Source organism: Tauraco erythrolophus, chromosome 15, assembly GCF_009769465.1.
Source record: "Tauraco erythrolophus isolate bTauEry1 chromosome 15, bTauEry1.pri, whole genome shotgun sequence".
Classification (NCBI taxonomy): Eukaryota; Metazoa; Chordata; class Aves; order Musophagiformes; family Musophagidae; genus Tauraco; species Tauraco erythrolophus.
Window position 1 is genome coordinate 2,106,941 of NC_141479.1, and position 27,282 is coordinate 2,134,222.

At 47.3% G+C, this 27,282-nt stretch overlaps 1 protein-coding gene across 1 annotated transcript; it reads right to left on the reverse strand.

Annotated features, from left to right (window-relative positions):
- Window positions 1–1,067: 1,067 nt before the first annotated feature.
- On the reverse strand, window positions 1,068–27,011 carry PDPR (pyruvate dehydrogenase phosphatase regulatory subunit). The gene is made up of 18 exons (XM_009991131.2): window positions 26,983–27,011; window positions 26,475–26,774; window positions 23,975–24,108; window positions 23,316–23,397; window positions 23,061–23,224; window positions 21,929–22,050; window positions 20,972–21,089; window positions 19,463–19,612; window positions 16,280–16,472; window positions 14,618–14,742; window positions 12,802–12,957; window positions 12,573–12,706; window positions 12,028–12,176; window positions 10,572–10,684; window positions 10,124–10,218; window positions 9,395–9,484; window positions 8,943–9,125; window positions 1,068–7,833 (listed from the first exon to the last, which is right to left on the reverse strand). The coding sequence occupies exons 2-18, from the start codon at window positions 26,699–26,701 to the stop codon at window positions 7,429–7,431; spliced, it is 2,640 nt and encodes an 879-aa protein (XP_009989433.1). The 5' UTR covers window positions 26,702–26,774; window positions 26,983–27,011; the 3' UTR covers window positions 1,068–7,428.
- Between the last annotated feature and the right edge of the window lie 271 nt (window positions 27,012–27,282).

Sequence of the window (27,282 nt, forward strand, 5' to 3'; positions counted from 1 at the left end):
TCAAACTTCCGTTGTTCTCACACCTTTCGGCAGTAGCACTCTTCAGAAGTCCTCCCAGCCCTTTACAGTCTGGTCTCGGGAGATTGATAAAGCCATGAAGTTCCTTTAGACAAGTAAATTAGTGCACCCAGAAGCAATGGTGGAGAAGGGATGTACTGGTGCAGCTCACAGGTTGGCAGCCTCTGCTCGGGGGATCCGCACCAGTACCTGCCCAAGAAGCTGGGAGCCCTTCTCCCACAGTTTCTCCTGTAAAACCGGCGACGGCGGGAGCCGTCACACGTGCACAGTGAGGGACAGAGCAGAAAGCCACACAAAGTAAGCCCGTCGTCTCAGGAGCAGCAGCAAGGAGTTGATCTGAGCCAAAAAGGGTTTTCCCCAACTCTTCCCGAAGACGCAGGGAACATCTCACCGCCAGCCAAGCCGCCTGCGTCTGGAAACACCCGCGCTCACCGCGCCGGCGCGCTCCTTTCGCCCAAGCACGGCTTGGGAGGCTCCTCTGGCAGAAGAACGTACCGAGCAGGGCCGTGCTCTGCCGCAAGGCTGACCACGAGGCACACCAGAACCCGTCAAGGACTTCAGGGACATTTACTCTGCATCTGGTTGTACTGGAAGAAAGGTGTAAGTGAAACCTGTTTCACTACGGGGAAAAGCAGGGAAAATTACTCGTAGCGAGGAAGAAAATCTCAGCAGTGCCACGGCGGAGATCGACAAGGCAGGGCTTTTCTCCGTACACGCAAAACGGATCATGCCCTAGTTGGGATGGCTGACGACTCCCCGGAATCTGCTCTGCTTGTAGCAGGTGTCACACACCTATGCAGGAAGATGGGCTGTTACCAGCACCGGTAAATGGACAGATATTAACGTGAACACCTTTCTCCGCTGCCTCTTCCGTTATAACTGACCGCTCCTCTTCACGGAGAGACGGTGTTCCGGGCAGGCGGTACCACTGAACCAAGCAAACCCGCGCAGCGCGTGGCACCTGCAAAGCAGCGCTTTGGTTTGTGCTGGAACTCAGAAGCCAGCCTGACAGCGGGAACCCAGCACAGCTCCGAGACAAGCGGGAGACGAGGAGTCTCGGAGCCATCTCAACGAACGTCACGGGCAGCAGCAGATCCCCGCTGCTCCCGCTTCTCCCACCTCTCCAGGTCAGCTGGCACAGCAGGGAAGCGTTCAAGCAGAGCATTTTATTTCCTTTAATGCCACGGGGCACTGGGAGAGTACTCTGCACCAGCCCAGGCTTCCTTCTTTAAAGAAAGAAGAAACCCCATTACAGCATGAGCGACGCAGCAAATAAATCCGTTTCTGGAGGCGGGGAAGGAAGGTGTCAGCACAGGCAGCGGTGCGGGCACGGGGGCTCCCAGCTCATTTAGTTCAGCCCAACACAAATTCCAGCCTGAGCCCAGCAGCACGTTGCAACAGCAGCTTCCAGCCTCCCCAGCGCTTGCTCAAAAACATCTGCCGACGTCCGTGCGTGCTCTGTACGCTCGGCACACAGCTCTCCGGGAAGAAAAATCGAACGGCAGGCACAACCAGTGCCCAAACACCTCACCTAAAGCTTTAAGGCATTCACAAATATTGAAAAGGGTTTTTTTTCTCCCTCAAATGCAAAGACCACTCTTGCCAAAGGCTTCGAGCACGCTACAGTCTAACACTTCAGGAAAGTTTAAAGTGCAAAGAAAATTTTCAAATGTTTTGTAGAGACAGCTTGAAGTCATCTGACAACAGTAACTTCTCCTTCCCCAAGTCCTGTTGCCTGATGGAATGGTTTTTTTTAAAAAAAAAACAAATCCAAACAATCAGTTAAGGAAAAGGTAGTTGTAAAACAGAAAAGTATCCCAAAACGGGCGGAAACTAACCTGACCAAGTATTATAACAAAATCATTTCGGAAGACAAGTCTGAAGGTCGTGAACATTTTACTGGACGTTATCAGCAGCTCAGTCCTCTGTCGGAAATAAGAACAACCTCTGCCCTTGCAAACAACACTCCCCTCTCCCTCAAACACGGAAACTGCCTTGGTTTTACAGATTTCTTCCTAAAATGTAACCATTTTGGTTAACATGTGCCGGAAGGACACGGTTAGAGGTGTCAGTGCTGCACCTTTACAGTTAGGCACCACTTGCAGGATCGTTCCGGAGAGAGACAAGTGTTTGGAGCGATGGAGCGCGCACGCTCCCCACCTCCCCGCTGCCGCACCGCGTCCTTCACTGCGACGAGACACGAGAGGGAAACGCTGGAGAAGGAGTGCCAGCGCCGCGCTCGCTTCCCCCGTAACGCCGTCCCGGCTCTGCCCAGAGCCATCGCTATCACTCGGCGCTTGTCCGGCACTACGGCTGCCGAGGAAAACGCTCCCTGCGCCGGGAATCAGGGACCATCGGATCGTTTCTCCAAGGCTGGGCTTAAGTGGCTGAGTAACGGGCAAAGGATCAAACCACACTCCTGCCTCTCCTTCCACCTCCGCTCAGCCACTCTGCCATCCCCTCGCCTGGTTTTACTTCGCCGCGCCTCGCTCTCCGACGGGCAGAAGGAATTAATGTGCTTGGCTGCCTGAGGAAGGAGATTAGAGAAGTGTTAAGGAGAGTGGGAAAACAGCCTGGGCACAGGGAGAGGGAGGGTTAAATGATGGAATACACAGCGGCCACAAACCCGCCTGGGAGTTCGGATGTTGGCATCTGCACCATCGAAAAGCTGAAGAGCTTAAATTGCTGCAGGGAGACAGATCCAGAGCCCACCTGGCTCAGACAACAGAGCATCAGGCAGCACGGAGAGAAGAACCTGGCATATGAGAGGTCCTACAGCAGCACAGGCTGGAGTTCGGAGGTGTTGCAGGAACAGCAACATGATCAGTAGCAGCTTGAATGCAACAGTAGAAAGGAGGAATCCGAGCTTACACCAAGACTTGGGGATGCAGTGGAAGTTTCATGGAGCCTCCCCTCTTTGCCACAAAATAACAATAAGAAACTGTCCAACAAGGCATCTGGACACTGGAGCCAGCACAGAGAAAACAAGAAACAACTAAACCTGGCAAAGACAGATGTGAAAATCACCGTAACACACCCTCCTGAAACAGAAAACGTTAATTTCTGAAGGGGCTGCTTTAATTTTATCCTCAGATTGTTAAATAGGAACAACAAACTCCTCCTTCTCTAACAGCCTTTCCACTGAAGCCTTTCAGCACTCGCTCAAGGAAGAACTTGGGAAAGGACACGACAAGCGTAAGACAACGTAATACCTCTGGAAAAACCGTTTCAGGGAAGAGGCTGCCCAGTAGGCGCTCCCTCTTACACAAATTCCCCCCACTGCAGCCGACACCTGGGCAATCAAGCCCTTCCCAGCGTATGGGAATGCGAGGATGAGATGGATTCACCACCCTCACCCCAGCAAACCCACTCACGTGTTGACTTCTGGGGTAAGACAAAACCAAGCCGAGTTCACGGCCCCCACAGTGGCCCCTCTCCGCACGGCTCACGCCTTCCTTAACGTCCCCCACTGGTGGGTAATAAGCTCGTCCTAAAACGGGTTACGCTCAACCTGTAATAGCCAAAAAGACAAATTATTTTCTCATATTAAACTCCAGTTAGCTCCTCTTGCAAAGATGCCTGTATGGAGAAAATCTACAGGGCTGTTCCCACTCTGGAGAGCAAGAGTCAGGGGGCTGATAACGACCCCACGACTGCCTCGCACGAGGTGCACGGGGCTGAGCCGCTGCTCCCGCTTCGGCACAGAATGGGGCCGTTACCCCTCACGTTGCAGAGGAGGGGGATGCTGTTTTAGTGTTTCCCATCCAAAGTTCATAGTGTTGCTACACAGAATGAGAACAAAGCACCTTTCTCAGCAGAAAGCATTTTAAGGCAGTTTCAAGGATGAGACTCATGATGTGTAATTTCACAGTCCATGTTATTTAGCACCTTAGACGTTTAGACTATGCCACAGCAGCTTCCAAGATCCGATTTCTAATTTTCTAATTTGAAGGTGTACTAAAGGTGGTAACTCTTCAACTGATCTTGTTGTTCTCTTTTTAGGCACTCTACTTTTAGTCATCAGATAAAGGGATTAGAGTCTTACATCACCACTTAATACCTCTGGAAGAAAACCCTACTCTAGAAGGACCTTCCTTGGTCTCGGTATCCAGCAGGATTTTAAATCATGCTATCCAGTCGTCCTCTTGACGGGTACTGAAGTTGGTGAAGGCAGACTATTCTTTAACATGGCAAAGTTAAAAATAGCTGCCAGAAATTAAATCGACTAAACCTGAGCAGCAGTGGAAGACTACAGGTTCTGACCTAAACCAAGAATCAGAATTCACAGCAGGGAAAGCCAGAGCAGGTGTCAATGGGCTGCAAGACCAACAATTATCAAACCACCTATCTCTAAGTCTCAAACAGCAAACACAGCACTACTGAAAGTGTTGCTGTATCTATTGGCAGGATGGAAAACTAGTCTCACTCTCTATTTTTGCTATTGAAAAGTCAATAGATCCAGACATAAAATAAACCTAAGCAGACATAATGACAAAAGTAGCTCATAAACCACAATTTTATTGTCGGAACTGCTGGGGAAGAGACACTCGTACCAAAAGTCGCCTGAAGAACTAACAGGCACCTATAAATTAGGGAAAAGGAAAAAAATAATCGCAAGGAGGAATATAATCTGGCTGCAACTTAACTGATACTTAAGGAACGAGTGGTTGGTAGAGGACAGCATGCTGCTAACTTTGGAGTTGGGTCTTAACTAGTTTGAACTCTGCAGAGACCGACCTGAACGGTTGGAGGTAAAAATCTCTCTTCAGGAGTTGCACCCAGCACTTCGGCTCACCTCAGCAGTATGCTTCTCCTCCTGAGGAGTTATCGTGGCTCACCAGTGACAACAAATAAACTCCAAGCAGGAGGGCTGCTCTAAGACACATCCCGAGTATCAGGTATAAAACTCTTTCTTTGGTTGAACGCCTGTTTCCCTGGATAAGGAAGGCACAGGAGCGTAGCAGAAAACCAAAGGAGGGACCACGGTCCTCCTTGGTAGACACATCCAGCACGGGAATAGTGGTATCTCTCTGTGCAGGGAAAGACGTGCAAGAAGTGCTTGGCTTTTAAACTACTATCAGATGCCTTATGAACCTTGCATTTAAGCAATTAATTCTGAAACACCGGGCAAAATTTCAGTCGTGTGAGCAATAACAGGGGAATCTGGAAGAAACGACAACCAAGCGGAATCTCTGCCTACAGCAGCCACGCAGAGTACTCTCGGCTACGAGATCTCCAAAAGCTGTCCTACTACGGGCACCACCTTTCGGAGACCGGGGAATTTTTGCATGTCAATTCAAAAATAAGTTTGAAATCCTTGAAGAGGTCGCACACTACAAAGGAATTCACCGTTCACAAAGGAGAGCACACTCAAAGAAGTGACATCTACGTTCAACCTCCTACACTGCATGCTCAAATCCCCAATTCTCTTACACCCTTTCCCGACTCTCCACTCCCAGGTTTCACAGCTTCCGGATCACCCTGGATGAGGGAGCTCACTCTGACAAACTGTTTTAAGGCATAAAGGTTTTGGATTTTCATCTTTGCTGCCTTAGGGGCATCCGACTCCTTTTGCGTGCTGAGAACATCTGGATGATGAACTGGCAGATCACAGACTCAACTGAGGGCATTAAAGCAGCAGAAAGCCAACTTAAAAGAAGAACCAGGGAAGGCTTTGAGCCCATGTTTACACTACTGATGCTCGCCATTTAACTGGAAAAGAAAGCGCCCAAAAAGTGTTCTCAATCGTCACGAAAGTGTTCGCCATGCACTGACACGTGCAAGGTTGTGTTTGAACTCCAGACAGAAAGACGCTGGAGCAGAAAGGCCATGAGGAGTATGCAGGTGGCAGAGGCAGGGATAACGTTTAGCAGATCTTTTTCAAGTAAATAAGGAGAATCTTTGCTTTTGACTGTGCTCACAACTGGAAGAAGAAAAAAAAGCAGCTGTAAATGTGTGCAACACAACTGAGCATCCCCCTGCTTCTTTGCCACCAGTGTTTGGATCGGCGCATTTTGACACCTGAAGAAGGGGTGAGTGTCAGCTGCGTGGTCTGAGGCACCTGTATGAGAAGCACGACGGCAAAGAGCTTTGCTGAAGGAAAGCAATTGGTAATCCCACTGCCACACTCCCTCTGTTCAATCCCTTCCGTTGAGCTACTACGAAGACAGAGAAGCAAGAAGTGCAACAGATTTGAGGGCAAAACCAGAAGACAACTTTCTTGAGTCCAGCAGGAGCTGCTGAGATGCCTTCTCACCATCAGAAGAAAACCCCGTGTCTCTTGCAACACTGCCAGCATCACAGGCGAGACAAACGCTGGGGCTTTTCCTCTCATTTCAAAATAACCACGGGCAGCTAAAACCACAAGATGTTGCCCCCTTCTGCTGCTCAAGTTCCCTAGACCAAGGCAAGTTTTACAGGAAACTTGTGTTCCCTGCATCAATCCTGCCAGACGGGCTTGACTTGAGTCACATAAGCACAGGGAAGTGGAAGAAAATCCCCAAAGAGACCGTATACTGTGCAGCTGAAACAGAAGCAGCGTTTCAACACTGCTATTAACATTAAACACTAACATCTGTCTTTGTTAGAAATCAGTATTTTTGCTAATAAAATAATAATAAAAAAATCCCATTCCTTTATATAGCAGTGAAACACACACGTTGATCTTCAATTATATTTATAGGTGGCCACTTAGTTTCAGCGACCTGATGCCAAAACTCCAATCCCAACAGCAACAAACTCACCAGCGCTACCGTCACCTCAACGATCTGATGGTTCCATCTACCTGCCTCCCTGTTAGGGAAGAGAAAACGGTGGACAAACTGGGGCAGCGACAGGCTGGATCACACCAAAACCTGTCCCTGGGCTGCTGCTCACGCAACGCTACGCCTCGTGCCAGTGAGGCAGCTGATCGTTCTGTTGCTGCGCGCATCGGCGTGCCCACCCCTCCACGATGTGAGCAGGGTGAAGTCACGGCGTTCATCCCAACTCCAGGCAGCAAATACCTGCTGTCCCATGCCTTACGCTGGAGAGGACGGAGCAGGGAAGAGCGGAGCCCTCAGGGGTTTGCCTGAACCCTGCCCCTTATCATAAGGCTAGAGCCTCCGGTGGGGGTTCACTCCCATGAAGGCTTCCCATGGATTTCTGGATGCATGCTCAGCACTGTGCTTCATCCACTGGGGCACGGGGGAGCCTGGCAAGCAAAGGGTTGAAGGAGGGAGACAGACAGGATTGGGAAAGCTCGAAAATTGAAAGTTTTAAAATATACAAAATGCAACACACTGGAAAAAGTTTAAAAGTTGCAAGACAGGAAAGGAAAAGAAAGAGATATATGGGGTGAGGAGAGAGGACTGGAAGATGGTGGCAGACGACTCCAGCTTGGGAAAAGGAGCGGGTCAGGTCTAGTCAGCACTACTCCCTCTGGTAGCCACTCAGTTCCTCCTCGTCCTTGCGGCGACGCTGTGCGAAGAGGGAGCTGAAGGGGTAGAGCTTGGCTTTGGCCTGGAAGCGCTGCCCAGCGATGTCGATCTCGTACTCGCCCTGGTTGATGAAGTCGGTTGTCACCACCAGCTCTTCTCCTGTCTTCTCGTCGAAGTGCTGCACGAAGCCGAGGCAGACGTGGCGCTCCAGAGTGTAGCTGTAGGCACTGCTGGTGGTCTTGCCCACGTAGCGGCCGTTGCGGAAAATGGGTTCCCCCCACCAGGGCCAGAGGTCCATATCTGTGTCATGGTCCTCGAGAATGAACATGGTAAAGCGCTTGTATACACCGTTCTGCTTCTGTTCCAGGAGTGCTTCCTGGCCAACAAACTGCATTCCCTGCGGAGAAAAGGAAGCATCAGCTGCTGAAAGGAACATGAACCGTAGCAGCTGCTGAGTTTCAGCAGACAAGTTTACTGACACAAGCTGAATTTGTGCTTGGAACTCACGCCCTGTCATGACAGGCTGCTCCTATAGGCAAGAAGCCCAGCTCAGACAGAAGCTTTCCTGTCATGTTTGTTGTTCCAGATGTTAAAAGACACCAAAATATTTGTGAAGTGGGCCTTTAAAAAGTTAATTCTCATTTTCACTGCAGGGAAAACATGTCACCGTTCCAGTTTTTGCCACTTCTCCGGTTCCAGAAGCCTACCGTGTTTTATAAACCAGAGGGAAACTGTAACAACAGATGAAACGTGTCCCCAGTCACTACGCGCCCTTCTCTGAATTATTCGAGTGTTTGTTTCAGCTTGTGCAAGGACACCAGAAAGAAGGCAACAAGCAAGTGGCAGAGATGGCACCTGCCACCACAACAAGCAGGATATATCTCTACGCTGTTCTATGCTTTAATAAAATTAGAGAACTCCTCTGTTTCAGTAAAAACAGAACACACCTGTTCCTGGTGCCTGTCCTCGTATTTAACTTTGTTAAACGCCACCTGGGGCACAGGTTGGCTTTTGCTTCATCAGACTGGGAAGACAGCTGGGAGAAACGGGAACTCTGAGCACCTGCAAGGTACACAGCACCCTCCACCACGCTGAGCATTACACAGGTGAGCAACACAGGGCACGGCACAGATCCCTGGGAATGCTGCCCAGGAAGGAGGAAGACAGAATATCTTCGATACTTAGAATCACAGAATGGTTTGGGTTGGAAGGGACCTCAAAGATCATCTAGTTCCAACTCCCCTGCCATGGGCAGGGACACCCTCCACTACACCAGGTTGCCCAAAGCCTCATCTAACCTGGCCTTGAACACTTCCAGGGATACTTCTAGCACCTTTTGAAGTACAAGAACATAGGTTATGGTTACGCACTGCACACAGTTCCATCGAAGAACCAATGTATCTACCCATTTGGATGGCAGTCTTTTCCGTTCAGTACTGCTCTCCCACCCACCCCGCTGCTGTAACAGATCCCACTGCAGGAGGTGACTTCAGTTTTCCACTCTACCTTTTCCAGCTTGACCTGGAACTCGCGTCCACACTCCATAGGAGTGGTAAAGGCATCCAGATCCTGGCCCCAGAACGCAAAGAACTTCTCAATGCGCAGGCTGCGGAGCGCGTAATAACCGGCGTTCCGTATCCCGTACTTCTGTCCCATGTTCATCACCTCGTTGTACACGTGAAGGGCGTACTGCAAAGGAAGGGTCAAACACAGAGCTGCAGACAAACACCAGGAGAGAGTGACAGCATCTGACGCCGCCACGGATGTTACTGCGCCCTGCCTCTGGAGCACAAGAGGTCTGCCCCACTGGAACCCAGGGAAAATCTCTCTGGCACTTGCAGGCAGCTTTCCCATGGTACAGACCAGACATTTCATTACCCTGAGTCAACTTGGAAAGTGTTTCTGATTATGCATGCAAGCAATTGTCTTAATTAGCTGAGTCTACAGTGTACTCTTACCTCTATGGGGATATAAAGCATGAATCCAGGTTCTCCTGTGTGAGTGATACTCATCACACGGATGCCGTTAGCATAGCCCACGCTCATCTCCTGCAGAATCAGAGGAGGTGAAATCATCCAAACTGGAACACAGCACAGCGATCCAGAAGGAGCGCAACGCGTAACGCAAACAGCACTGGCCTGCCCTCTCCCCTTCCTCACTTGGAAGTTCACCACCACCACCCACTTGGAAAGAATTTGAATTTAAAAATTCAAATAGCTACCCAGACTTCTTAATCACTTCATGATGCTTGGAAATAAGCCTTGGAACTAGGTCAGGACACGGGCTGGCATTCTAGAGACAAGACAGAAGTCGAATTGCAGCTCTCTGCTCAGCCTTTTAACGTGACAGGAGACAGCGACTCCCAAGCCACCGATCCCAGCTGCCCCTCTGACGACTGACAGCTTCATAACTGATTGTATGAAACATGCCAAGATATCAAACGGCACCAAGCCCACAGTAAGCAAAATACTGCAAACAAATGCATGTTCACCTAGATATTTAGCAGGCAGAATCCAAAGAGGAAGAGTTAACGAAGCGACCCTAGTTGAGTACATTCCCAACCTAGCTCAGTAAATCTGTATGTAAATTTAAATGCCCCTCTAACTACCCAAAACATTCTTCCCCTGCTTCCACACAGGCTTCAAAAAACCTAGCAGGGTGAGGAGGAAGGAAGCACAGTCACTCACCTTGCAGAAGAGAGAGGGAAAGTGTTCTGGAGTCATGGGGGCATATGATAACTCTGACAAGACATCCACAGCACGAGGGCCGATCAGATTGAGAGCTACAGAGGGAGAGGTAACAGCATTAGGATGAGACTGGAGAGGTCTTGCTCGGTGTCTAACTTGCACACGCGTGTGCCCCAGTTTCGCAAGTATTAGTGTTTGTTGAAATAATCGGTAGTTTACATGCAAGAACAGAGGAAAGAGTCATTAAACTCCCTCTCCTGACAGCTCACAGCAAAGCTGTCTCCCAGCTCATGGCTAGAAGGAAGTCTCTGAATTGCTGCTTTCATACAGCTGTTTGGAAAGAAGACCCAGCCACCACTACAGACCCTCCAAACAGCTGGCATGCTGCACCAGACACCATTTGCGATTTCAGGCTGTAGGAGGCGGCCTGCTTTCAGCGATTTCTCACCCGTGTACTTCCAGGTCACGTCTTCCATGGTCAGGTTGCTGTCGTCGGGCAAGCGGTTCTTCAGCCAGGCCCAGCAATGGACTTGTTGGTCAGTAGGGGAAATCATGAAGAAGCTGCAACAGACAAATTGAAACCAGGAAACAATGAACGGACAGCCACAAGATGATTCAGTTTTCTCTTCGTCCACAAACTGACGGAGCCATTCAGCAGCTTCCAAGCTAACAGGAGACCAAAACAAGCTGGTTGACGAAAACCACAGCTAAAGTCTCTGGATCAATGCCATCACATCTGCCATGACACGAAACCCCAGCCTTCCGGCGTTGGCAGTAGTCTGGTGACAAGAAGCGACCGCAAGCGAAACACAGGCAGTTCCCCGGCAAGTTCAGTGGGTATCTCAAAAGTCACCACCATTTCGCAGAAGGTATCCGCAGCTCTTCACGACCAGTGACTCTGTCTCCTCTGACAGTCAGAAGAGCGCTTGGTTCACACAGCGAGTTCTTGTTTCAGCAAATGTCCTTCCACACACAATGGTGGTTATTATTAACAGTTTCCAAAAACAGAACTCCACTTGATACACAAAAACGAGCTGCTTGTCGACTAAGTCTCTTTCATACAAACTGCGAGTTAAAGTACATTATTGACAGACACAACATCTGCAGAAATGACCAGGCAAGGAGGAAAGCTACTGGCTTCACGCAGGGAAGGACAATGCTTTGAAGCAATACATGAATGCCATCAGAAGAGGAAGAGAAAGAAAAGCTGTTTCTAATTGAAAGAGCAGCTGAGAAGAATGCTTTCACACCAACACAATGAAAGCACACACAGAAAACAGTCCAGAGAAATAAAACCAACATTCAGCTGGGACATGCCCATGAAGAAGTTTTTAAAACCGAGAAAGTTCTTTTATTAAACGCCAAAGAGAGCCCAGAGTGTTGAGTCTGAGGATAAGAACCTGAGATCGTGTCAGTTTGCAGCAGAGAGCACAAAAAAGAAGCATGAGAGGACTGCAGAGCTGAGAATTAGAGTACCCATACTGCGATGCACGTTGAAATACTCAAAAAGTAGTATTTTCAGCAGGCAGTTCCAATGAGGAGACTGGCCAGGAGCCAACGGGGAACCATTTGGTTTGCATTTGAAATTATTACCTAAATTAATCGACTCTAACAACTGCTGAAAACAATTCGTATTTTGATTGAGAAATTAAACATCTGAAGGCCTAACATTTTGTAGAAATCGATGTTCACCTGCAGGCTCAGAAAAAGGCGTATTTCCCCCAACATTCATAAATTCAAGACCTCCCTTTCATTTGGGTTACTGAGTTAGGAATACGAGTGGAGAATCACGACTTTTCTTTCTCATTTACAGCGGTGCAAGAAGTTCACCATCTTCACTGAGAAGTTCTTAAAGGCTCTAACACCCAACCGGTGGCGGATAAAGACGCTGCCTGCACACCCACCTGCGTTTGCTCAGCCGTGCGATGCTGCAGTCGTTCTCATAACCTCCTTTCTCATTAAGCATGCCCGTATGCACAACATGCCCAACTGGCACATCCAGGTCATTCGAGAAGAGATACTGCAGACTCTCCAGGGCCTGGTCTCCTGTGGACTACACGAAGTGAAAGAGAAAGTCAGACAAGTCATCTGAGCAGTGCAAATCCACCGGGGCAGCTTAAGATCGCATCAATGTTCTGGCCCAAATTCTTTCAATTTGTAATGACAGTGACACAGACGTCCCGAGTGTAATGGGATCCAACGGTGACACAGCGCCGGAGGTCAAATTCTATTTATAACCTAAGCTGGTGTTTCTATAAACTGGGCCCTCGACGGACAAAGAGCAATCTATGCTAAATATACACAAATAGAACCTGGATTTGGTCGTACAGCTGAACCTCCTTTACCTATCTATGCTCCATCGGACACACGGAATTTTGCAAAAGCAGCCAACAATAAGCCAAAGGTGACCTCTGTCAGCCTGATGGTTTGTCACTTCCCAGGCACTTACGCTTATTTCGAACTTGGTAAAAGACGACATGTCAATGACACACACTGCTTCCTTACAGCACTTGACTTCGGAACCCACAATATCAAACCAGTCTGGTTTGTAAAAGGTTTTGCTCTGATCCAAATCCAGCAGATCTGGAAGAATCAAAGGGATAATTCATAAAATGGGTGAACAAAGATCTTACATAGATCCATAGGGATGCACCAGACAGAGGAAAACATGATCTCACCTTTCCCAGGTGGGACAAAATACTTGACTCTCTCAAATCCGTGCTTCTCCATCCACCTAGCTCCCTGTGCATCCAGTCGGTCGTACAACGGCGAAGTACGCAGCTGCCTGCCAGTCTGGAAGTCCCAACGGGGAACTTTCAGGTCGCACATGAGGGCTGCAACGGTCACAAAGATCCGTTATTAGGCACAGCGATTACCTTTTATCTATAATTTTGTTCTAGATTATCAATAAAGATACTTAATAATATCTGAACCATTCAGGAAATTCCCTCAAAACAGTTCTGACCTTCCTTTTCTGTTTCTGAAAACGGACAAATCTGTTTGGATCCATTTATAGCTATTCAAAAACCAGAGGAACAATATTTGCACAGAACGCTTATATATACAGATACTTATTGGTCTCATGACAATACTGTCAAGGTAAGAAAAACTCTCTATTTTTCACGAAGTCATGTCAACTAGCACTAATTATGCACAGTTCTTCCCTGACAGCACACTGTTATCAGGCAATTATCATTTTGACAATACTAACGCTGGGGTAGGCAGCCCACAGCTACAAGGATCATCTAATTTACCTTCTTAAATATTGGCAGTTCAGTGTTTTCTAATTACTGAAGCTTTTCCAAATGGCTCCTATACCTTTCCAGTCAATACAGGATATCCTTATTTGGAAAACAAGCTACCCTAATAAATATTTAGCATCCTCCACGGTTACCAGTGGGGAGTAATAACGCAAGGATGCTTGAATACTTCTTTATAAATGTTAAGTTTCTATGTAGGTCTTAAGCTGCTTAAAAACTGAAGACGAGCTGAATATTTCTTACTGAATCCTTCTATTGGTTTTGCCTCGTAGCTAACGATTTAGTGATTTTATTCATTATCTGGTATTGGTACTCCTGAAAGAGTGGGTGGAGGGAAGAACAGGTTAGAATGGGAACGTAACTCTGCAGAAACTGAATATAGTACTTATCTTGTAAAAACTAGAGTGGTTCTCTAGCTATCAGAATCGACATGTGTATTGGAAAGCAACTGCAGAATAATGCCAAAAGTATAAAGCGGTTTTTCTAGGAGGAAGGTCAAAGCATAAGGTTTTTATTTCCCAGATATAGCAGGGCTAAGAGGTTTACCCAACGTCTCTGCTTTCCCCTGAACACAAGTGTTTAGTTTAGACTTTGTATTTAAATAATTGTATGTTTTGCAACTTTTGGAGCACTTCATACTTCTGTTTGAAACTTGAAGTTGTCCACATTATCTCAGGATAGGTAATCAAACAACGGGAGGAAGCCAAGTATGGCTTGAGACAGGAACACGGACACCTCACACCTATTCTGCAAAGTATTTATTGCAGATTTTGACAGGAGAAAGCAGAACATGTCTACGAAGATTTCCTGAATGATGTAGGATAACTGGATCACATGCTTATAAGTTGGAAGCGACGGTATTTCCATACTGTAACGACATGCAATGAATAATAACGTTTGAGACAGTAATATTCCCAGTTAAGACCTTGGGATTGTTTCATTGGAGTCCTACAAAGATATGCACAAATTTCCCCATACCAGAGTCAAAGCACAGAAACAGGAGAGTGCACGGTATCAACAGCGTTTCTTTAAAAAAAGTCAGTAAATACACACAGCTAATACAAAAAAAAACCCAGCCCATTCTTTCCTTTCTCCTGGGAAGAGGCTGTATTGCCACGAAGGAGGCCAGGAAGAAGGAAAACGGTTCTCAGAGTGATGGCAGAGGAGAGACAGTGCAGCAAAGAGGAGAATCTTGGACCTCGTGGCCAGCACTGAGCGCAGAGACCTCACTTACGCATTACTTCCATCACACGGTGACGGAGGAAAGTGCGGCTGCTCTGAAGGGTACCGAAACGTTTCAGATCCAGAGGCCAGACATTTTCTGACGGATACCCATTTACCATCCACTCTGCCAGGTACCTGATGGAAGTAAAGAAAGACGAAGACATCAGCCAGTGTCTTAAGGGAAGGAGTCTACCTTTGAAGTCAGAAGCAAGGCAAGTTGGACACGACGATTTCTCGCAGTAGGGAGAGAGAAGACAACTAACACGGTACTCTAAATACTAGCAGAATCCAGAAGGTTTCCCTTAAAAAAACCCCATCCACCAGATTTCCAAATATTATTAATATTCCATTGGGATGCAACACACAGGGCAGCAGGAAGGGCAAGTGGTGAAGGAAGCCAGAGCCTGGACAGGCAGCCTGGCGGACACTGTGTCAAGTCCTCGGGCTACGCTAGGAAAGGAGGTGCCGAGGACGTTTAGGTTGGAGTTAGGAGGCCGACTGCTCTGTCATTTCTCAGTACCTGGAGTAGGCTCAGCCACAACCCATCAGTGACAGCATTCACTTCAGCACGAGGTGCCAGCCAAGTTATGTTTAGCTACACTTCTAGCAGTGAAGGAGGAAGGCATGCTCCAGAGCTAAAGGACAAAGGCAGCTCAGACCAAAGCAGAGCAGAAGGATCTGTTCACAGTCAGCAAACAGAAAAACAAAGGGGTTTGAGACTGATCATTAGAAGTTACATCAGCAAAGCTGCTTATCTTGAGGCTGTAGCAAACAGATAAATAGTGCTTTTACCTTCAGAAATTATTTTGATTCTTAGAGAACCTCACTGCAAAGATTCTCTGCATTTTATATGACAGAGAAAATATCATGAGCTCCTTCCCTGGTGAGTTAAATTATTAGACAACGGACAGAAACTAGAGGAGACAGATGCAGATACTAACACCTGCCACGAAAAACGAGCAGCTTGTTCAGAAGGCTGTGTGGCAGAAGGGACGCTGGGTTGCCAAAACCGGATGGCAATGAGAGGGAGTGACGACCATTCTGCAAGCAACTTTGCTGCTGGGATCACACTTATACGCCTGTCAAAGTATTTGCATTAACACAGCAACTGGGTTTTACTGGGAAATGATTCCATCCCTAGCTCACTGGCAGAGGACAAGTCCTGGCAGCACTGGCATAACATATGCGGTGCTTCATCTGCACCAGACTCACTCTGCTTTCAGAGAAATTAACTGCTGTGTCAACTTGACTGATCTAAGGGCTTCAATCAAAAAATAAATTAAAGGGGATCATGGAATACAGAAGATGAGGGAATATATGCTTTGCTAAGCTTTTATCTCTGCCAGGTAGATAAAAAAAAAATCAGACCAGTTAGCTCTAAGGAAGCTTACTTAATCCCCAGCAGGCTGCTGATCACTGAGATGTGATGCCTGAGGAGAGGTGTGCAGGATAGGAGGAGAGTCCAGCACAGGTTTGGAATACGCACAGGAGAACATAATCAGCACATGGCAACCGCTCCTCTCCTCAAGTTGGAAACCAAAGAGGAGTCTCTGTCAGAGAGGAGGTGACGAACACTGACCAGAACATTCTACACAGAAGGATCACCTGAGCAGTCTCTTTTCTTGGTTAAAACCTTAAGTAATTACACACATAGCAGTGACAAACCACTTACTTGCCTGCTCCCCCACCATATGAGATACCCGCGGAGTTCATGCCAGCCAGAACGAAGTAGCCCCGCACGCTGGGCGACTCTCCCATGACGCACCGCATATCTGGTGTGAAGGACTCCGGGCAGTTCACTAACTGCATGATCTGCAGAGCCTCCAAATCCGGCATCCTGCGCAGAAGGGCACTCAGAAGTGGCTCTAGGACACAAGACAAACAAACAAAAAAAAAAGAGACGAAAAGTCACAGTCTTCGGTCTCGGCGCATTCCAGCTACTTCACCTTCACACCGGACAGCACGGCAGAGGCGTACTGCTATCTGAACAGATGGAAACTGCTTCCACGTTTCGTGGGATAAACAGCCGTGGGATAAACCGTTTACGTGCTGGAATCAAACTACTCAGAACGAGTGACGCAGCCGTACCGATCCAGACCAAGGGCCCAGTATTGTTTTCAGCAGTGCAAGAGCGTGTTCAGTTTTGTTAGGGAAAACAACAGGAGCAGACACCAAATAGACACCCAGCGAGGAATAAGAACAGGTAAATGCATACGACGCTTGTCCCACGCACTCTGCCAGCTTCCACTTGCCATCAGCTCAGAGGATCTCCTAAAAACCTGATAATGTTTTCCCTATTTAATAACCCCTACCATTGACCTCTCTTCTAAGTCCTTGACCGCTCTTCCCCAAACTCAGGAAAACATCCTACAGACGCTGACAAGGAGTTTGACAAATTTAGTATTTGTTGTATGAGGAATCGCCTCCTTGGGCTTTGAAATTCACACTCAATTAGCTTTTTTTGATTCCTTCTTGTTGGTGTAATAGAAGAGACAGTAAACAGGAGATCCCCATCTATCCTGCCCATCTCATTCAAGATTTCGTAGACCTCTGTTTATTTCCCTTCTGTCATCTCTTTTTCCCAGCCCACTCAGTCATTCCTCACTTGGAAACTGTTTCAAGCTTTGATCAGCCTCGTGCTGCGCTTTCACCAGGCCTTCTCCAGTCATACTTTACCCTCTGGAGATAGGGAGGTGAGAACAACAACTAGTATCTGGCAAACCAAGGTTTTAGTGTTGCAGAACGATTGAGTTTTCTGCTCCTTTCCTAATAATTCCTAAGTTGCCTTTTGCTTTGACTGCTACTGAGCTGATGTCTGCACAGAACTAATACAACCCCAAGGTCAGTCCAAAGCCCATCATTTTATATGGTGAAAATAAGACCATCCTCAGACACCCCCACGCCCTGGCATCACTTCACATTTATCCTCACTGAATTTCCTTGCCACTTCGTTGCCCAGTCACGCTGGAAAGGTCCTTTGGCAATTCCTCACTGTCTGATATTTGAGAGTGTTAATAAAGGGATAAGCTATCTGCTTTGTTTTTCTTGTCTGGAAGTTACCTCTGCATAGTACTCCAGATAAAACCCCGTAAGATTCAGCACTAATAACACTCCTCAGCTCCGCACACAAGCAGTAAAATAATCAGATTTCACCTTATCTAAGAAGTTACAAACCGAAACAGGCTGTCTGACCTCCTCTTTTTCTTCCTTCTCTCACACATTAGAATTATGGAGTGAGAGCCTGTAGTCACAGACTCTTTTTTTCTTATCGATAAAAAGAGGGATCAGTGTTAGATTTATTCTCATATCCAGTCCAATGTCTAAGCAACTGTACAGGCTATTCTAAAATCAAAAGGTGTTCCAACGAAAGTGATCAAAGTGGTAATGCACGAGCTCAAACCACAGGAACCGCAGTCCTAGAAAAGGATCAAATATTGGCTGAGTAAGCTCTGACTCTGCTCAGCTGTTTGGTGTGTTTGAACTGACAGAAGGGTAATGCTGGAACACAGCATGCAGTTGCTACCGAAACTTTGGGCCGTTTGTGGGTGCCAGCAAGCAGTGCCTTTTCATTTCAGCAGTACTTAGAAAACCAAAAAGGAATTGGGTGCAGAGCTCCAGTAACTCATTAGTGAAGCTAATATCTTCAAGCAAGTCTGTAGGCATCTATAGATCTAAAAACCTTTAGCATATGCCAGCATAAAACTGCACCCCCTCCTGGCTCCACCGCTGGTGTTAAAACTTTTATGGTGTCAATACAGCATCTCGCAGAAATGAAAGTAAAATTAATCAATTTAACCTGGGGAGTAGCTGGAAGAACACACTACAACTGCAGAAAGAAATCTGTGAAAGCCCATCTGTGCCAAGAGTCACAGAGGCATGAGTGTTCACAAGGGATGCAAAGAGCTCCGACACAAGGGAAAACTGTATCCCTGAAAAAACAGCAAATTTGAAGATGAGAGGGCACACAAAAACTAACCAGGCATGAAAGAGGGGGAAAAAAAAAAAAAAGCAACTCATCATAGAATCATAGAATCGTCGGGTTGGAAGAGACCTTCAAGATCAAGTCCAACCATTCACCCTGCACTGTCAGGGTCTCTAAACCATGTTGCTCAACACCAAATCCACACAGTTTTTAAACATCTCCAGGGATAGGGACTCCACCACCTCCCTGGGCAGCCTGTTCCAATACTTCACAACCCTCTCTGGAAAGAATTTTTTCCTGATATCCAACCTAAATTTCCCCTGGCGCAACTTGAGGCCATTCCCTCAACTTGAGGCCATGCCACGCTCTATCCTACAGAAAGAGCTCTCCATGTAAAAGTACAGACAGGACATAAAAATAGAATCGAATAAAACTGGAAGACAGAGTATTTGTCTTCCAGTTTTATAACAAACCACCACTGTCAACGGTGGGATGAAGTCTGGGAAGCAACAGTACCAAGTTCTGTCCACAAAGCAACCGCCACCGGTGGAAACGCACTTGGCAGTGGCTGCAGAAACAAAATGCCACGGCTACGTGGCAGGTCACAGTGCCGATGTGCGGCGTCGTGAGCGGAGCAGCACGTGGCACTGACGGTCAAACATCAAACGGAGTGGAAGGATGGCGTTAGGAAGTTTGTGTGGCACCTCGCTGCACTAGGGGAAACGGATGTCTGCTGAGGTTAGCGGGTGTTTTTAAGCACGACGCAGAAATGGATGTAGTCCTTGGTAAAGGGGTTTTATGTAAATCACAGACAAATGAAGAGAGGAACGAATCTGAGAGAACGTTCATCTCAGGTAAAGGCAGACACACACTTCAGCCTTCTGCTGAAGCCACGTGTTTCGTTGCTGTGGGAATCTTTCCTCCCTGACATACCAAAATGATCCCAGTCTTCTTGAAGGTTGTGAATCTCCAGCTGGTTCCGTCCCTCCGTGAAGAGAGGCTTGGGGTTTTTCTCAAAGCCTCCCGAGAGGATGCCACCTTGCCAGTTCCGTATGTAGATCCTGCCATCTGGGTCTACAATAGCTGCAGAGGAAAGAAAGGAGATGGGAAGGGAATTGAGAGAAGGGGTCTCAGGCTGTTGTTCCACAGACACCCACTATGGGGTCTGGTGACAGGCTGGGCCAAGCTAGTGGCCTCCCGAGGTGAGAAGGGACAGTCTCAGTCCCCCAACCTCACATTTTCACACCATTCTGGTTCTCATGTGACGCCTTGGTGAGCTTAAACCAGCATAAGCTCCCACCACAACCATGCAGCTTAACTTTTGGGCAGCACAGAAAACTGAGTCGAACCTGAAGAGCACTCAAGCCAGTGGGACAGTGTTACCAGGAGTGGGAGGACACAAGAGGGAGTCAGATCCCTTGTGGCACCAATAAACTATTATACTGGCTTAGTTCCACTGGAACTGCACCCAAGACCAGATCTTCCACCACGAGATGTCCTGCCCTCCTCCCCTTTCTCTTCCTACATTAAGAACAGTTAATTTTATTCGGGATGCATCACTGATCCAGTTTACTGCAGGCCACCAGCACAAAGAAGGCGGGCAGCAGTGGGACAGGGACAAGCAGTCATGTCTGGATTGCTTCTTCCAGTGGTAGTGTCAACTTGAAGCACTTACAGTACTCCACCTGACATGTTCCATAGCAATTTTTCCCCATGTCCAGAAAAGCTGTGAACATATCTATAAATATATGTGTGCATATATATATATATATGTAAGAACTCAGCCAAGTAAAAGCAAAGCACTCGAGGACTCTGGTCACAGCTGAATTCCCTGGAGAGTATACACATTACTCACTAGAAACAGAAACTCTTGCTAAAGACTGAGAGGAACTAAGCAAAGCTTCCTACTTCCCAACCACAGTTTTCAAACACAAGGGCTTTTCTTTAAGAGATCCAAAAGCCAGAACATGGGGGGAGGAGCAATTACCTCAAGCGCTTTGGTTGCCCCTACAGCTCATAGAAATGTAAATGCCATTGTAAAGCCTTAGCTTCAGTTGGAGGAAAGGAATAGATGGACCATTTGGGGACAGCAGCCTGCAAGGAAAACAGAGTGCCAAGGCTAGCACCCTCTCCAGCCCGCAAATGCAACAATCCAAGTCTCAGACACTCCTATTAGCCAAGCTAGAGTCAAGGTCATTGTCCTGCTAAGATGACCGACTTTGAAAATCAATTTCTGCAGCAAAAGCTTTCCCAAGAGTAAGGAAAGAGATTCTACCACTGAAAGAAGATATTCAGAGCAATTCAGCTAGATTGTACTTCCCAATCCCAAATGAGCTGAGAACTGGTAGACCTTAGTTGGCCTTTAAGTCAAACTATGCATCTGCCTTGGAAAGGCAGATTTAATTCACCAAGAAAAGTGAGGTGGAGTCGAAGAATCCTTACTTGGTATGTTGCTTGCCAGAGGTTCCTTCAAAGGATGTGTCAGGAGGTAGAAGTGTTCACAGGCATGGAGTGGGATGTTGACTGGTTCCTCCCCAGAGTGGCCCAACTCATAGGCCCACTGAAATAAAAAAGTGCACGTTAGAATGCAAAAGAAGAAAACAAACTTCAATAAAAAACACGCAGGGCAAAAGCACAGGTCCTTCTGTGGGTTTGCTTTCATAAACCAAATCTTATTTGGCCTTTTAGTCCCCTAAATCTTAAACAGACATACATTTTTTTTCTCCTTGCTTAGAATTTGAACTGTTTAGGACAAAGACTGTTTTTCTGTTCCTCACATAAGATCTAGAAAAGTGAGGCCCTGATTCCTGACTAGGAGGTATCAACTGACTATACAACAGCAAAATAAGATCTGTACACCAAAGCCAACAGCAGGCTCAGCCTCGACAAGCAGAACAGTCAGGATTTAGGTGCCTGTACTGCTGAGATCCCACACTGACAAGACAGCCAGCTGCAAACTGAGAAACAACAATTGTCAGGTGTATTTTCAGACTGGAGAAGACACAACACTAAGAAAAACAACACAGAAAAGAAAGTGTCAGCGTGTGTGCAAGACAGGGAGAGAGCCAAAGGAAAATTCTTCCTGTCAGAAGGGTGCACGCCCTGGGACAGGGAGCATGGGCAGAGCTGTACCAACACGCTGCAGGGTGCTCCTCGGCAGGTTAACATCCAGTGGTCGGTGCGAAGCAAACAGCAAGCACTGCTTTCCTGCTTCACACCCCTGCTGCTCTAAGAAGCCGAATCACACGGCTTTGATCTACTCCAGTAAACCAAGCCAAAGCACAAACCATAAAAAAAACCCCCAAACCCCAAAAACAACAACAGAAAAAAAAAACCCTGAGGAAGGCACACATGGTCTTAACCAAGGGAAAAATGAAAGAAAAATGTTGGTAATTCAACCTGGCCAGCACAGTTGACGAAGTACTGGCATCGGATCTGTCCTCTGTCGGTCTCGACTCCAGCCACACGACCCTTCTGGATGGAGACATGACTGACGCTTGTCCGTTCGTGAATCTGGACACCTGAACAGGCCATAAGAAAGTCAGTATGTACCACGAACGTTCTTCCTGATCTGTCAGGCTGCAAAGATTAAACCCTTAAACTCACCCTCCACGCTCATTTGCTCTTTAAGACAAAATTTCTACTCCTGACCCAGCAATTCCTAAGGGAAACCCTGTTATTTCTAAAACGTCACGCGTGCAATTTGTACCTAATTTAAAGGCTGAGATTGTGAAGAGTTACAGTATTTTTTTCCCATGTGACAAGCTGGGTGATAAATGCACCCTAGTATCAACACACACAAAAAATAAAGAGTCTCAACTATGGATTTCTTTCCGTTACAATTCCTTTATGCAACAAAGTCTACAGTTTCAGATGGAAAAACAAGATCTTTTATGAGAAATTGGTAATTTTGTGAAAAAAAAACAACTAACACTACGCAAAAAAAAGCTGGACTAAAAGAAGGTAAGAGAGGTATCTTCTTTCAATCTGTTAGACTTTCATCCTTAATAAGCTTCATCTCTGTTATCGTATCTAAACTTTCTCCCACTTTTAGACCACTCCAAATTTGCCAAAGTGCTGGGCAAAGAGCATTTACTACTACACTTCCAAACCCATTTCCAAAGCCTATGTGCCCAGTGAAATATTCCACAAGGACTCAGTCACACCTTTTCATTTGTAGGTAATCAAAACTCTTTTGATGTGTAATTTTGAGTCAGGCCCTACGAAGGATTGCTCTTCTGATAAAAAAGTGTGTGCTTATTCAGAGAAATACATAACCAGTGAGGACAACAAACTGGTGCTTGATCTATCATGGTAGATCTGTAAAGATTCAGTTTGTTGGAAAAAAAATTCAGCCTGTTTTTTGAGGAAAAAAAAAAAGACTGTAAAGAATCTGAACCTTATAGAAATAACCAAGTTTTGGTCTTCGGTGCTCAGTTGGAATACCAAGAGAGATGCGGAACATAATTTTCTTTTACAAAAAGTTAACTATCATGCAGGAGAGCGCTCTGTAGATAAAAAAACCTCGTACCATTCCGTGAGGCAGCTGTTGCCAGGGCCAGACTCACATTGGCAGACGACACGAGCGCATCTTCTGGCACATACATGGCCCCCACAAGGTCATGGATGTTGATCAGTGGGTGGAGCTGTGCCACTTGCTTTGGGGTGATGATTTCACAAGGTATCCCCATGACACTGCCACAGAACACAAGAAAAACGCCGGCATTAGTCCTGCAGGAGGGCCGGTGCCAGCTGAAGATCCGTTGTATTTCCTGCTCATACGTACTTCAGCGACGAAGCGATGCGTTTCAGAGAGATGAGTCGGTCCTGAGTCTGAGCCAGTGAAATAGAGCCCGTCTTCACGTACCCTGTGACAGCGACCAACGTCAAGTCAGACTGGGACAGGATCCCGAATTCCTTTTCATCCCACTGCTTTAATATAACTGCAGACCTCGTTGCTTCCACTGCTCAGGAGGTTGGAAATCCCAGATTCCCCAAATAACCTGAATCACTATCAGCTAGTAATTAAAAACTGCCTTAGTCGACTTTTAAAAAAAGCAGTTTAAATTTTCACTTGTGTTTTAACTCTTTCTACTACACTAACTCACATTTGTATAAAAAAATTAAACTTCACACATGATCCCTGTTTTAAAAAAGAGAGAGGCTACTGGCAAAAAAGTGATCTAATAACTACTCAGAAGAATAACTACCCTCTGGTGTAGCAGAGGGTGTCCCTGCCCATGGCAGGGGGGTTGGAACTGGATGATCTTTGAGGTCCCTTCCAACCCAAACCATTCCATGATTCTATGATCTCATTCAGTCCAAACGTATCGGTTTTGAACAGGAACCACCAACTCTTAAGACACTGTGACATTACATTCGTATTCCAGTGTCGATACTTCGATTCGTTTCCCAAAGGTTACTCCATGACTACACTTGCAGTACCTGTGCTTACTCCAGTCTCTTGTTCCAGCTGCTGGTAGAGCTTGTTGGAATAGTCTGCCATCTTCAGCTCTATGGACATGTGCCTGGCCGTGCTCACGATGCCAGCGCAGAAGCGAGTGGTACCAGCAGCCAACCTGCGGAATTTGCAAAGATGGACTCACCTGGCTGACAGGGGGAGAGGCCAGCACCCCCGTCAGGCTGCTCCAGCAGCTCTGCCGACAGCACAAACCAGCCAGCAACCTCTCCCCGAAACATACTGGACCAGAAGCTGCAAGTTGGATGACACAGGGATAATGCAACCTCTGGAACGCTATTCCTTTAGCTCACTTATGAAAACATGCTGTATTCCAAACCCACTTCTCTTTAACTAGTCCTGAACACTGACATTTTTCAACAAATGCACTTTAAGAAAAAATTACCCCATCCTTAAGTCACCTGCCTACCCAATTCTTTCTTTCTCCAAAGCAGGTTCCCTCAAATGAAAACTAACTTGGATTTGAGCCTCGCATCTTTGCAGTTTACAGCAAGAGCAAGTCCCTTTTACTGTGCAGCAGCTGCCACAGATGGGCACACATCCCTCTTGTCCCCTTTCAAACTGTCCATCCGGCTCTTTAGGGAAGGGCTGCTGTAGGGATGGAAACCTGGGAAAAACTCCCTGCAGCACACACAGGTCGAGACAAGACAATCAGATTGAAGCACGTCTCTCCCAACCTGCTTCCACAACACTTCTCAGTCATCTTTCCTGCATTTAAAGCAATCCTGTGTTTTTCCAATTGCCTAAGCAAGCCTCTGACAAGACTGCTTTTGGCCTGGCGTGTCCGTATTCCCTCAGAAATTCCGCCCAAGAATCGTTTGAGGGAGGTATTTTTGCTACACCCCTACTCAGTCACAACGGAAACAGCTGAAGCATGGTCTGACCACGCCGTGCTTCACGTTAGGCATCTTTACCAACGCAATGTTCTTCCTTTTCCCTTGGGCACACACCTGGACTGAGCCTGCACAGCATCTAACTCAGTGAAGATCTGTAACGGGGCACCCACACCTTGCCCTGGGTTAGTAACGATCGCGTTCCCTGGCACACGGAGCCCAGCAGCTAACCTCACTGGGAAGGACACCGCTCACAAGGTCTCTCAGATGAGACCAGCCGATTTCCTCCCCTTGCAGCTATAAAGAACTTGATCCTACCTGCATCCCAGCCATGAAAAGTCAAGGAGTCACAGCTAATCATTCTTGAAGGCAGCAGCAGGTAGGAAGCTCTAAGCTAGACGGTAAATATTCTCAGTCCAGCATCCATTCAGAGTGCTAGAAGCTGCTGCGACAAACACCTCTTCAAACCCCCAAAGTCTTAGTCCTGCCTCACGCCCAAGGTCCCCAAATTGATAAAGGAAACATCATAAATCCACTTCCGAAATGGAAATCTAAGGGCCGCAGGGTCAGCTTTCAACAGGACCTGCGTGCTCTGCCACAGACGGCAGATCCAGCTCACCGAGGAGCAGGCAGAGACTTGTATTCAGCCAAACCTTAATGGCCTTAACCTCTTTACAGATGGGCACTCCATCCTGCAACAGACAAATGAGATAATCCGAGCCTTTAACCAGCTTACAGGGTGCTGTTTTAGTGATGTCTGCTTATAACCTCCACATCTCCTGCAATCTCTTTTGAGCTTTGCTAGTGGTGCAGTATTTTACACCCTCCTTACAGTCCTGGTCAATAGGGGCTGGATGATTTACGTACATTTTTAGTGCTCTTGAAAGGGTCCATCTTTGCCAGCTGCATTGTGTTTTACGTAATTACCTGTGAGTACACCAGAGCACATGGGTATGTCCTGAAGGAACTGTGTCGGTGGAAAACCTACGCCAGGACAGAGTTCTCCTGATGGGAAGTGCAGCCCGTGGAGGACCCACACTGGAGCCCAGTATTGACCATACCCCCACTATTCACTCCCTGCACCGCTTGGGGTGGAGTCGGAGACCCTGGGTAGGGTAGACTCCAGGGTAGAAGACCCTGGAGTGCAGGAGTGAAGTTGAGCATGGGAAAGGAAAAGTGGCGTTTCAACGTTTGGTTTTTGTTTCTCACTACCCGAATCTCTTTTAACAGGCATGAAATAAAGTAATTCTTTAAATGTTTTAAATTAATTCTCCCTAAGACAAGTCTGTTTTGCCCATGGCAGTACCTGCATAAGCAAGCTCCATGTCTTTATCTTGATCCATGGGCTTTCTCAGCCTACTTTCTCCCCGTCTTGCTGAGGAGGGAAAGTGAGTGGCTGTGTGGGAGTTTTGGCCCTTAACCAAGGCTAACCCACCACAACCACGCAAGGTAAACCCTTCACTTCGCAGGTCTGCCCTGTGCTTGGGAAGAAGCAGCAAGCATCGTTACTAACGTTCAGCACAAGCGTTTTCCATGAGTCCACGTCCAGGCGAAGAGGCAGAAATAACACCTCAGCGGATGCTGCTATGCATGGAAGCCCTGTTTCTTTGGCTTTGTTACCAGAAGTCCTTACCTGCCCTGCTCAAGTAAGACTATATCCTTCCAACCCATCTTGGAAAGGTGATATGCCACGGAGGTGCCCATGATTCCACCACCACAGATGACAACCTGCGCCTGTGCTGGCAAGGAAACCGGGTGAGGTTCTGCTGTACTTGAAGTACTTCGTTGGGAGCAGGTCATGACTCTCCATTTCGGGTTCGCCGCCCGCCACCGGACATCTGACAGTAATCGGAGAAACATCCCGGCAGCTACTAGTCCGTTTTCTTAAAGCACCACCTAGCCGTGTTCGGAGGTTAGCTCGGTACCGCTCCTTCTAGGAAGGAAAAGACGAGACTCACGTTACCACTTATGTTACTACATACAAGTCTGGCAGTGGCAAACCTCACATGGTGCACTGGGTGCGAGTGGACACGGGAAAGGTGATGAGTAAACACAGAGGAGGGAAGCTACTCCGTCCTGAAACAACAGCCTTGCCACTAGGATTTAACCTCAGATCGTGTAACGGGTACAGAGCATCGCACCTTCGCTTTCGATGGCTGCGTGACTTGACAAGGAGCGGAGACCCAGATGAAAGCTGGAAAAGAGCGGGGAGAACGCTCTCACACTGACAGGCAGATGAGAGCAAGCCAGGCAGGCACAAAACACGCTTGGAAACCTTGAGGTTAACAGCGTGCAAACAGGCTTATTAGTGTTGCCAGGCCTTTACCTGAGGACAGACACAAGGTTTGTGACGAGAGTAGCCAGAAGAAGGAACCAGACGCTGCTTTACCACCAGCCGTGCCCCAGCAGCTCTGACTGCGGTCACAGCGCACAAACCGGTG